This window comes from Colius striatus, chromosome Z (assembly GCF_028858725.1).
Source record: "Colius striatus isolate bColStr4 chromosome Z, bColStr4.1.hap1, whole genome shotgun sequence".
Taxonomy (NCBI): domain Eukaryota; kingdom Metazoa; phylum Chordata; class Aves; order Coliiformes; family Coliidae; genus Colius; species Colius striatus.
The window spans coordinates 63,747,659-63,760,624 of record NC_084790.1 but is presented as its reverse complement, the minus strand read 5'-3'; the positions used below and the strand labels follow the sequence as shown (position 1 = coordinate 63,760,624).

The following is a 12,966-nucleotide window of genomic DNA, read 5'->3' as shown; positions in this document are numbered from 1 at the left end:
TCAGTGACATTTAGACACTACTAGTTCTTTTAACTTTTTTGAGAAACTTGAGTAATTTTCAATCCAAAAGCAAGTCTCCTATTACAGCAAGAAGTGCAAAATTAAAAATCTAACTCTCATCAGGCACAAAAGTGAAGTTTCCCTGAGAAGATGTATTTACAAACTAGTGTATAAATTTTATATCACATTATCGAGGGGTTTAGGAGTACAAAAGCAAGATTTGGCTACAAAAATTCAGACACGAGTCTTTAATACTCCATGCTGAAGATGAAATTTTCAGAAGGAAAAATTCCACATTATAGTACTACTGAAATCAAATGTAAGTTAAATTATAACATCTGGTTTTGGTATATTCCCTTTTGTGTAGTTTCCAGATGAATCCCAATGCTATTTTCCTGAGATCTTTCAGTACTAAATACGAAGTCTATGCAGTCCAGCTGCTTTTTTTCCCCTTCTTTCCTGTGCCCTCTCCACCTCTCTCTCTCTGTCTTTTCCTTCCAGCTAGCATTATGTTCATGGGGAAAAAAATGAGGAATAACCATGAACAAAAGTAATTTCCAAGCCTTAAAACAAATATTTTAGCCCAAAGAAGTCCACTAATTAGACCTTTTAGATAATAAATACTCCCAGGTAGCTGGCCTTCCAAAAACTGCTGTCTTTCACTGAATCATAGAATGGTAGGGTTGGAAGGGACATTTAGAAACCATCTAGTCCAACGCCCCTGCAGAAACAGGTTTGCCTACATCAGGTTGCATAGGAACATGTCCAGGTGGGTCTTGAAGACCTCCAGAGGAGGGGGCTCCACACCCTGCCTGGGCAGCCTGTGCCACTGCTCCATCACCCTCACGGTGAAATACTTTTTCCTTACGTTTAAATGAAACTTTTTGTGTTCCAGCGTCATCACATTACCCCTTGTGTATTACCCCTAGATATCATAGAAAAATCTCCTGATATCCACCATTTAGATGTTTGTATGTATTAATAAGATCCCCCCTCAGTCTTCTCTTGTCCAGACTAAACAGCCCCAGTTCCTGCAGCCTTTCGTCATATGAAAGATGTTCCAGTACCCTGATCATCTTGGTGGCCCTGCACTGGACTCTCTCCAGCACTTCCCTGTCCCTCTTGAGCTGAGGAGCCCAGAACTGGACACAGGTCTCCAGATGAGGCCTCACCAGGGCAGAGAAGAGGTAGAGAAGAACCTCCCTTGACCTGCTGGCCACGCTCTTCTTGATGCATCCCAGGATGCCATTGGCCTTCTTGGCCACAAGGGCACATTATTGACTCATATTTAGATCAGCACTCCCAGATCTCTCTCTGCAAAGCTGCTCTCCAGCAGGTCAATCCCCAGCCTGTACTGGTGCATGGGGTTGTTCCTTCCCAGATGTAGGACTCTGCACTTGTCCTTGTTGAACCTCATGAGGTTCCTCTCTGCCCAACTCTCAAGCCGGTTGAGATCCCGCTGAATGGCAGCACAGCCTCCTGGGTAATCAGCCAGCCCTCCCAGTTTGGTATCATCAGCCAACTTGCTGAGGGTACACTCTGTCCCCTCATCCAGGTTGTTGATGAAGATGTTGAACAAGACTGGCCCCAGAACCCATCCCTGTGGAACTCCACTGGCCACAGGCCTCCAACTCGACTCTGTGCCATTGATCACCACCCTCTGGGCTCTGTCATTCAGCCAGCTCTTGATCCACCTCTCCATCCACTCATCCAAGCCACACTGCCTGAGCTTTCTGAAGAGGATGCTGTGGGAGACAGTGTCAAAAGCCTTGCGGAAGTCAAGGTAGATGATATCCGCTGCTCTCCCTTCATCTAGCCAGACAGTTATGTCCTACAGAAGGCTATCAGGTTAGTCAAACAGGATTTCCTCTTGGTGAATCCACGTTGACTCCCCCGATAACGATCTTTTCCTTCATGTGTTCAGTGATAACATTCAGGATGAGTTGTTCCATCACCTTCCCATGGATGGAGGTGAGTCTGACCAGCCTGTAGTTTCCTGGGTTGTCTTTCCTGCCCTTTCTGAAGACTGGAGTCACATTGACCTTTCTCCAGTCCTCAGGCACCTCACCTGTCCTCCATGATTGTTCTAAAATGATGGAGAGAGGCTTAGCAATCACATCAGCCATAAATATGAGTATGATTTATTACTCAAAGTTTCAAGCTTTAGTGTGCAATGCAAGTAATCCCCATTTTCAATTGACAAAAGCTTTCTCTTCCACCTGACAAGGCAGGGAGGGCATCACACCTGACGTAGTGACAAATGTTATACCCATTATCAGCATCACCACCATCAGTGCTACAGGTTACAGTACGTAGCTGTAAACTATTTGTACCTACATTTCATAACAGGAGTGTACAGCATTTCAGTTCTTCTGCAGATACAAAGCTTTGTGTCGCAAATACTGTTCCAAACACTTAACTGCAAAAGGGTCAACATCAGTGTCAAACTTATTAGCAAAGAAGTGGTGGTTTCGTAGCATCCAGTTCAGGTCACCTACCCCAAAAACACAGACAGAGCGAATGTGAACTCCACTACACGGTGGGTAGGGTGCACCTTTGGACACATCACCTTCAAAGTACTGCCACTTGACAAACCTGGCCAGTGCATTCATGTCAGAAACGTCGTACTTGTCGCTAGAAGAAACTGCACCCGGGACTTCGGGGATTCTCTGAATTGTTGCCCATAAGTACTCATCTGGACTGTAAGTGTCTTTTGCCCACTCAATGAATTTAAGTATTTTGCCACTTTCTAATACGTATTCCACAAACTTTCTGCTAACTACGAAATAGGCACTACCAGAAAAAATTGGAGTACTGAGAGGTGGTAGTTGCTTGTCTACACCTGTGTTCTTTATTTTACCATCAATAATCTCATGGTGTTTTTTCCATCTCACTTCTTTATAAACAGGCATTTTCTCTGTTTCCAAGCTGTTTTCACCTTTAAGGGCTTTTAATTTCTCTACTATTTCTTGGTTGGTCTTTATGGGAAAGTCCAGACCACAGAGGTTTATTAGGTATTTCCAGTTTGAACTTCTTCTGTAGAGATCTTTCATGCAGTTAATATCTGCCTGCACCCTGCTCCATGAAGCATAAACAACACTCTCTAACTGGCTGGAAATAAAGACATTCTCAAAACATGAGACTATTCCCTTCACAGCAGCAAAAAAAGATTCTGGAGACTTTTTGTCAACATGAATGCAGTAAAAATTTTGAGGGGCATAGATTGATCTTAAAAGTCTATCAAACATATCTATTTTGTGATAAACCACTATCGAGTAAGCAATTGGAAATTCTGCTTCTTCAGTGCTGAGAGGTTCCATAATGTATTTCCTAGTTTTGGTGAAGGTGGCACAGTCTTCTGTCATGTTGATATAATCACTTGTTGTTAGCCTGGGGCGTTTCTTAAATGACATTGACAAGGTCTCAAGCTTTACCTTTTGAATTTCTTCTATATTCCCCTCTATAATCTTGGTGCAGTTAATATTTCCGATGGGATCTTCTTTTGTCAGCTCGAGATGCTTTCGATTTAAGAAGTCTTGTTTCTGGTTTACTTTCAGAACTGATATTATTACTAAAATGAGAGTTAGACCCAAGAAAAGCGTGTAGTGCAATTTATGGCACCTTAATTTCCTCTTCAGCATTTCAAACAACAGGTACTTTTTCAGGGCTAAAAAAATCAGCCCCCACTCTACTCATATCACCATTAGCAACTTCAGAAAAAAACTCCAGTTTGTGTTTCTCTGGAATTTGGTGAGTTTTTCAGGGAGATGGAATGAAAAATCCTGAAATAAAATGAAATATGACTGTTATTCAGAGACTAAAACATTTCTTTAAAGAATCACTGGTTAATAATGACACTGTTATTTATTCACAGTAGAAAGGGGAATAGCTCAACAACAACAAAAATCTGTTGAAAATTATAAATTCATGAATAAGATTGGGAAGAGGCAGATAGTTTTTCTGAGACACCATTTCCATAGTACTAACACTACAAATGAAAATTCATTGAGCTGATTCAGCTGCACCTGAAAAAATTAAAGCCAGTAAGTGAGATACATTACTGAGAAGCGAGTATTCAATGCTAATTTACACTTCAAAAGTCTGACAAGAACGTTTTACACTTACTTCAGTGGTGACACAGTTTTCATTATAACTAGAACTTACCACTCACTTCCTGAATGCTAGTCATACTTTATTTTCTCACTGAGAAAGCCATCCCTGAAGACTTTCAAGATTATTATGTGAGATACAGTCACTTCAACATCCTTTAGATAAACTTAGAGATACCATCAGGAAAGAGCTGATGAGAAGAGGAGAAGTAAATCAGTTTAGCATAGCTCCTCAACTTTTAGGGTTGTGAATTGATGAAGTACCTTTTTAAGGTAACAGGGCAATATTTCTGACCCACCTCTAAAGCTGATTTGTGTTAAGTCATTGGAAATGCACAAGTTTAAGAGCACAACAATGTTGTGCCCCCATTATTGAAATACACTTGCTTTTATGATTCAGCAGTTACTTTTATGTGGAAATATACTGCAGGTCTGAGTTGCAATAAGATTTCTATTACGTCAATCTTATTTTCATCTTTGTTTTATAGGCACTACATCATTTTTGTTTGTTAGTTTCCCCTTACACACTTTTTTTCTGTTTCGGTACTCTGCGAAGGAATGACTACACAGCCATGCAGCTGTTGAGAAAACTGCAGTCCAGAACTGGATTACAGAACTGAGTGTCTTTTTCTCAAGTACTGGCTCATGCAGGTTACCTGATCAAGTACAGGATATCTGCTACTTGCCAATCTCAAAACAGGATCATGTAAGAAAGTGAGGCCTGGCATCACAGAGTTTTTTTGGTACTAATGCTGCTACTGGGATGCACTATACATTGGTCTACCACTGTGCCCACCACGTTCCAAACTGTCTGGGAGAATTGATCCATGTGTAGTAGGTGAGAGGTGCAGATCACTGCACGAATGTCTAGCACAGCTATAATGATCAGCAATATTTTAAGGACGAAGCTTGTGGTACTGGTTACCCTTAAATTACTGCTTTCTGCTTAATAACTTAGAAATGAAGACTTCTCAAGAACTTCAATATGTACTTCAAATATGCTTATATTTGTAAAGCTTTAACTGACAGAAGCTGGAGTCCTTCTTTCTTTAGGATAAGAGTTAGCATTACTATTTTATACTGTTCTCAGTTTTCATAGGACCACTATCATTGTGAAGTAACACACCCTTAAGGAGGATTGCCACCTCCTCCTTCTTTACAATGCAGGGAGATAGACCCTTAATCAAAAGCTACCATTCTGGTCTTCACCTTATACAATTTCCAAGGAAGTCCTTCCTGCCCCTGTTTTAGAATAAAACTCAGTTGAAAGCAGGATAAAGAATCTCTTTCGGAAAGGCCTTATATACCCAGCTGGGTGCCATTCATCTATTGTTTTGAGCTCAGAAAATCAGATCCTGCATTTCCATTACACCAAAATGAGAGATCTGCAAACATTTCTGTGTTAACATGGCTCTTATCTTTAGGTGGAGGATTTTCCCCACGGTCAAATTTCTCTCACTGACATGCTGCTTACTCTGAACAGTTTCAACAGTAAGTTAATGTTTGCTTATGCTTGCAGTTCCTTTTCTATAAAAGTCCTAAAACTTGATCATATCCCATTCTTTGCAGAAGCTGATCTTTAAGACATAAGGAAGGGTTTGGTACTATTCATCTAATAATATACCTGCTTTTTGGTTTATAAAGTTTTATGTGCCTAGAATACTCACTAACTTAGCACTAGACTGCATTTAGTAAAGCTTTTCACATCTGTTCTCAAACTATGCATGGCTTCAGTGTGCATGCTAGAGAACGGGGTGTCAGAGGTAGCACTTTGCACTGTGGGAGACCAGGACTGAGGTTTGTGTAGCCACAGTTAAAAGGTGTTATGCTGCAGCCCTGGTCTGGCTCTCAACTGAAGTTCAGTTGCAGAAGTTATGTACTTGACCCACTTCCTTCTTTTACTGCCTCCTCCTCAAGTCAGAGCCTGCCTTTCTGATGATGTAGACATTTAAAGCGGAAACTTAGAGCAGTTGCTGGTATTCAGAGGAGTTGGTACAAAGGCTAAGTTAGATACCACTTCCCTCCTTGCTGCCAAAATTACCCTTCACTGCTGTATACCAACTTTGCAATATGACAATACAAAAACAAGACAGTTTCAACTTGATTTCTGTTGAAAACTAGAGTTCTCCATTTAAATAGATGTTATGGAAAGAAGAATTACTATATATAGTTTAAATCCCCATTTCTGGCATCTCTTCTGGCAAATAACTTGGATCATCTCCCTCTTAGTTTATTTATCTGTGAAACAAGTATTCACTACCTGTCAGTTTGGGAGATGTCTTGGTAAAAGTCAGGTTCTGATTTAACTTTTGTATTACAGTAAAACAGTTGATTTTGTTAACAATGTCTTTACCTGGTTACTACATAAGTTTATGTTAACACTACGTGCCAAATTATTCATCTGACCCATGGTACTCACTGAAATAAGTACAACAGCCTGCATGGGTACTTGTGCCAAAGGTGTTGAAGTGGAATAACCTTCATTCAAGAAGGGCTGTGGTCACAGACAGGATGGAACAGCACCCTCCAAGGCCAGCTCAGCATGTGATTTTACATATCTAAGTTCAGCTTCACCCATCCTTAAAAACAAACAGAAAATCCCAGGAGAAACCTAACTCTTTAGAGAAAAAAAAAAAAAAAATCAAACAAAACACTTCTGCAAGATTAGACCACAGCTCAGAGGGAGACCAAAGTTCATGTGGAAGTTTTTTTTATAGACAGGCTGGCCTGGAGCTGCATTACACAATGGCAGTGCTTTTAGCAGGGACACTTACAGCCATTCCATGGGGATAGTCCTAAGACAGAGGATGTCTGTGAGGGCACAGAGCCAGCAGAGCACTGCTACACCAGCCCTGACAAAAGGTGGCCCAGCAACAGGATACTGCCTTTGGCTGCCAGCACAGTAAATCTTCTCAGAGGCAGTCTCATACTGCAAGTGGGCTTACATCACGACATGCTGCTGGTGGAAAGTGCAGCCCTGCTCCCATCTCAGCTGGCTGCACATCAGGCCAGGAATAGTAGGCCAATAGATTCAACCAACAGTGCTCTGGAAACCTTTGCTCATCATGCCGTGGTCCAACACACCTGGGCTCTGGGCTTTAGGCCTCAATGCCTGACTGAGGCATGACAGAGTGAGAAAACATGTCTTTTCCCAAATAACATTAAGAGCAATGGCAGCCTCCAGTCAGTGTTACACTTGGGTAGAACTACTCTCTGGGCCTAATCGTTTTGCCCAAGTTACAGTGTAAGGACTGGGTAAACTGCATTCCCGGTTCCCAGGCACTGCTCATCTGAAACACATTACCCTCCCCTGTCCTGTCTGAACTAGCTTATACAGCAAGGTGAAAATGTAAAATGTTGCTCTTTTTTATTATTATTTAACCAATTAACGTACCTTTTTATGCCAAGTATATATTTTCCTCAGAAAAAGCAGTTAGGGCTTGCTTTGAAATGGTACACATTGCCATCTCATGGTAAGATGAAAATCATTAGGGATGAGTGGCACAGAAACAAAAAACCATCAGGTGTCTTTTGATTTTGGTACTTCAGTCTTTTCACATATCAATCAAAAAACTGTTGAGACAAAAGGTCAAAAATCAATTCAGAATCCAAAAGGAAGCCATGTAGCCTCCAAAACACACCATGGGCCAGTATCAGCCATCAGAAGTTCAGAAGAGGGTAATCAGAGGATAAGAAAGTGCTTCAGTGTACTTCAGCAGCCAGTAAACTCTGTGAAAGACTGACCAGAAGGCAGAAAAGATATTACAGTTAGGTAGCATCATGAAGGCTGTCAGGAGATCGAAACCAGTTACAAGAGCAGGGATGATCTGACAGGTCTTTTGCAGGCTTAGCTGCAATGTTCTGGTGTCATAACTCTTTCAGCCTTGTGGGCTGCTGAACTAATATGCAACTCTGCTCCTTCTCTTCATTTTTCCTCCTATTCTGCTTCCTCTAACAATTACTAGAGAAAGTAGGTGGTGACATTTGCTCTCTTGTGGTTGCTTTGGTGACTGGACATACAGCTACTGTTGAGAGGACTCAGAAGCACGAACATTACACAGGCCTCTATTATATATCACCAGACACATTGGTTTTTAATCAAAGCTTTACAACAGGTATTTGAAAACTTCCTGGCAGCTGCACTAATATCCTACATCTGTTTATAACAACCTGAGGTTTTCATTTTTACAGAAATGTATTGAAGAAAAACCAAGTGGAAAATGCAGTGCTGAGTACACCCACCTCTGAAGTGGTAGCTGGTATGTGCTAGGAGACAAGTAATAATTTTGATGGGTAGGGAATAAGAGTTATTTTTCCATTTTCTTGCCTCAGAGAAGAGAAAAATCTAAGGGAACTTTAGCTAGCCCTGAGAATCTTAAGTGAGAGAGTGTTGACCAGATCCTTGCTGTTCTCTTTCCCCATTCACGACTTCCACCTGAGAAACAAAATTCCCCCTCAACACTTCAGAAGGTGGCTCTCCACTAAGGGTGGATTTGTTGGAAAATCCTTGAGTTTTACCAGGCACATACATGATGCTCCAAAGTGTACATATCCTGCAAGCAGTTAATATAACATGATTTGATTCAGGTTCAGTTATGCAGAACAGCTGTTCTGATGAGGAACTTATTTTTAAAGCCATAAGCACCTTGTATAAACACAAACATCCATAAGCATAAAGACAGATGAGACTGCATCATCTGCAGAGATCCAACAGACACAAAGCAGAATCACATTTACTCATCTTTTCCATGGTATCAAGCAGCATGATCTTGAAAGTAAATACACACGTAACTAAATGAAAGTACGCATGTTTGTTCCGTTAATAGCTTTCAGTCCTACTGAAACAAAAATTGTTCATCAGCAGTGCATTTGATTTACCATTAGACTTTATAGGACTAAGATCTTAATTCTGAAAGTCAGGTAGAGTCAGCAAGAGGGTTCCATGTGGGTGCAGCAGTCTGCTCATTGACAACATTCTGCAAAAGCAGGGCTTTTCCTTCAGAGCTGCTTTAAAAAAAAAGACACTTCATTTTCATAAAAAAAGTAAAGAGATACATTTCTAGTCCCTTGTTAGCTTACAAGGCAGTGTTAAACAAAACTCCACAAACAACTAATACGGCTACACCTACCACTATGTGGAGATTAAATTATGACAGTAGCTAAAAGTAGATAGCTGCTTTGCAGGGGGCGGGGCAAAAAATAATAAAAAGAAAAAAAAAAGAGTATGAAAATAAATTCAAGCCTCTGAGTTATTTGGAGATCTTATGTTCAAATGTCAGGAATATGACACAATAAAACCCTTCTCTTTTAAAAAATGAGTAAAACCCACATAAGCATACACTCACTGTGGAAAATACCACTGAAAAAAAAAAGGTACATTTTGGTAGCCTTTCTAGAGCTCTCTTGTAGAACTATATCAAGTAAATCTTCCTCAGAACAGTTTAAAACCCAGTTTGGATTTGTGTTCATGTCTGTCCTTAGAGGTCCCACAGGCAGTGGGACGATACTAAATTTTAACTCAGGAAAGTAAAGCCATTACAGCAAAGTTATTCAGTGAACAGTTTCTACTTCAAGAAGTCTTTGACTCTTAGTACTGATTAAAAGATTTGTTTTGCCTTAAGGTACATAACACTGAAAGTATACTCACAAATCCCAAGACAAAAAACCTCAAAAATCTTTAATGTTGCTCAGTTTAACATCCAGCACAACTGCCCGGTGTTCATCAAGATAATTTGTACATATTGGCTACTCCAAAGTAAAATGCTTCTCTATTTTTTTAACATAATTCTAAAGTAGGAACTATAATTTCACTCAGAATGGAGCTGTCCCTGCCCTCCTTGCACCCACCTACAGGATTTTGCTAATTGCTGCCTTGTAACAATGTTGTATTTAAGAATGTGACACACCGGCAAACTCCCTCCCTTACAGGAAAGGTACTATCTCTTAAACCACTACTGAACCTCAAGGAGGAAGGAAGAGGCTGTCAAAATTTTGGGTACTTGTATTCCCTTTCAAGCACAACATTATTCTGAGGAGACTTTATTTTTGTGCTGTGAAGAAATCAATGTTTTAAAGCCATGACTACAGTTCCAGTTCATCAGTGAGCTAAAGAACAAATAGTACCAGTGGCAATAATCTCTCAAAAGAAGACATGCTTCTTGTGGTGATATGACTAACAAGGATCATGCTTAGGTGCACAGGTTTAAGTCTATTGTACAATTCAATAAAAAAATACTTTTAGTCTACACCTGAAGATGTACAATTTGCTTTCTTTGTTTTTTCACCATTCACTTCAGATGAGATGTGCTTAATCTGACCTGCAAGACAACTGCACATAAAAATAGTTAAATTATACATTTTTTTTATTGTCTAAGGAGCAGATACTACCCACAAAGTAGGTTTATTTGCAAAACATGCAAAAAGACAGACACACTGCCCATATTATGGTTCATAGTGCTGTCTTTATGTATCATCAGCAAGGGGCAACTTTCAGTGTCATCACTTTATAATGGGTGAGAACTGACACCTCTTATTCCTGTCTTCATAGGATTTTTCAGTAGGAAAATAGCCTAATCCTTCTACCTCTCAAAAAGATACACAAAACGAGGCTTTAAAATATAATAAAAAAACAGTATGATCACGATATAAGAAACCCACAAAATAGGGACATCTTGGTAACACAGTTGCCAAACAAAGTTTTTATCAAGATTTACAATGATCTTCTTGTCCAGTGTGTGCAAACAGTTGTCTGAGTCAACCTACCATAGCTTTCTGAGAAGGGGTGTGGTTTGACTTTGTTTTATTAAGCTTCTCTACTAGTGCCATGATTATCCCACATATATTAACACTTCCCAGTGCAAGAAGTGTTTCCCCTGAAGCTATGAAGTAATATAGCACATTACTTCAGTTGTACTAGTGAGGTGTGCAAATTCCTGTGTACCTCTCTTTTTTCACCTTTTCTAAAACAGAATTCTAGGTTGATAAAGCTTAAGTGTTTTCAAGTTTCAAGACCTTTTGAACAAGACTAGAAGTGAGTTCTCCACCGTGGTAACAAATGTGGAGAGTAGGATTTTGCTTAGTAAATCAGCATATTTGTGTTCATGTCTGTTCATGTGTGCATGTCTACACAGCAACATGTTCATGTCTGCACAGCAACTGCACAGCAACTGTAATTCTTTAGTTTGTATGTTCTCCAGTGGACAGACTTGGCAAGGGCATTCATAAGGCAAATTTAGGCTTTTCTGGCCTCAGGAAACAAGTATTACCTCAAAAAACTCAGATTCATAGGAAAGAGTGGATGCTGATGACTGATGTTTACTATAGGCAGAGTAGAGAATCCCTGAGAAAATAAAAGTAGTATTTACTTTCGTATACACCTACTTTCAAGGGCAATATACCATTGTAACTGGGCCCTTACTTGAGCTACAAATACTGCGTTACTTTTCACACGAGTTTTCAAGTTGAAGTCGATAGACTTAAATGCTAAAGGTGTTCCCTCTTCCCTTACTACCATTTCTGGCTGTTATTCTTGCCAGGTGTGAGGTCACCCACCTCATAGTCCATTAAAAAAAGAAATTTAAAATTGCAGACGCTAATTCCCGCCCGCTGCCACTCCTCCGCTTTCCCACAAAGAAATCTACTTTCCTGAGTAACGCTGAAAGGAGGCAAAGTAGCAGAGCATAACTGAGCCTCCTGTCAGGCTTTCGAGTCCTCCCACCCAATTTGGGTAACAGAAAAGGTATTTACAACCTTCTAGACGAGGTTTCTTCAGGGTTTTCCTAGCTCTATAAAGTTTAACGGGAAGGGGGGGGGGGGGGGGGGGAGGGAAGGGAAGAAAGCAAACTGGATCCCAGGATTGCAACACCTCTGGAGCATCCGATGTCTCTTTAAAACCTGTGCTCCCCAACGGCTTTCACAACAACCCAACACCCACGAGGCCAACAGCCAGCCATGGATATACTGCTGCGGGAACAGGGAAACGGAGGAAGGGAAGACAGACAGACAAAAAGGGAGGGGAGGAAGAGGGAGAAAGGGGAAAAGGGGAGGGGAGAGGAAAAACAGGGGAGAAAACCTGCAAAAGTAACGAGGCGTGAGGGAGGGGAAAGGGGTGAAAGAAAAGAAAGGGGGAAGAGATGAAAGGGAAGGGAAGAGAAGAAAGAGGGGGAAAGAGAGAAACGAGAAGGCGAGAGAGATAATAAACAGAGAAAGAAAGCAAAGTAAGAGGGGAGAGGAAGATAGGAAAGAGAGGAAGAAAGTTAATAGGAACAGAAAGAAGAGGAGGCAGCTGGCAGCACAGCCGCTGCGAGTCCCCTACCCACCAGCGTAGTAGTTGCCCGGTGATCCCGCGGCTGTTGCGGCGGCGCTGCCCGCTCGGCTGGGCTTCGCAGGGTCCAGGGGAGCCCGCCGGGGAGCGCAATGCCGCAGCCCAGCCCCCGCCCGCCCAGGGGCCGCACCGCTCTCGCCCCGCCCCGGCCCGGCCGCAGCACCCACCTGCGGAGACGCGGCCGGTGTCGCACAGACACCAGTGTCGCCGCCGGTTTGCAGGAGGTCGGGCAGGGCACCGACCCCGTGATGCTGCCCTGCCCCCGTCTGCGCCTCCCGGGTCCCGGCACCGGCACCCGTCTTGCCCGGCACCACCCACCCGCCGACCGCGCCCCACCCCCGCCTCTCCCCACTCCTGCCCGCCCCGTCCTCACTGCGACCATGCCGAGCTTTACACAGCCCCGTTTGCAACTTCGCTTCGTTAGCCTTTTTGTCTTTTTACGTTCTCTTCAGGCTTCCCCTAGTAGTGCCGTAACGTGGAAACAAATCTACGGAGGACACAGCAGAGGCAACTCCTCTGCTGCTCGTGGCAACA

The 12,966-nt window shown here is 42.0% G+C and overlaps 1 protein-coding gene across 1 annotated transcript; it reads right to left on the bottom strand.

The window, feature by feature from the left end:
- Positions 1–1,988: 1,988 nt before the first annotated feature.
- On the bottom strand, positions 1,989–12,505 carry GCNT1 (glucosaminyl (N-acetyl) transferase 1). The gene is made up of 2 exons (XM_062018582.1): positions 12,428–12,505; positions 1,989–3,782 (listed from the first exon to the last, which is right to left on the bottom strand). Exon 2 carries the CDS (start codon positions 3,639–3,641, stop codon positions 2,364–2,366), a length of 1,278 nt encoding a protein of 425 aa, XP_061874566.1. The 5' UTR covers positions 3,642–3,782; positions 12,428–12,505; the 3' UTR covers positions 1,989–2,363.
- Between the last annotated feature and the right edge of the window lie 461 nt (positions 12,506–12,966).

Excerpts from the sequence above, each read along its gene's own strand:
- GCNT1 (XM_062018582.1), bottom strand. The coding sequence starts at position 3,641 with ATGCTGAAGAGGAAATTAAGGTGCCATAAATTGCACTACACGCTTTTC.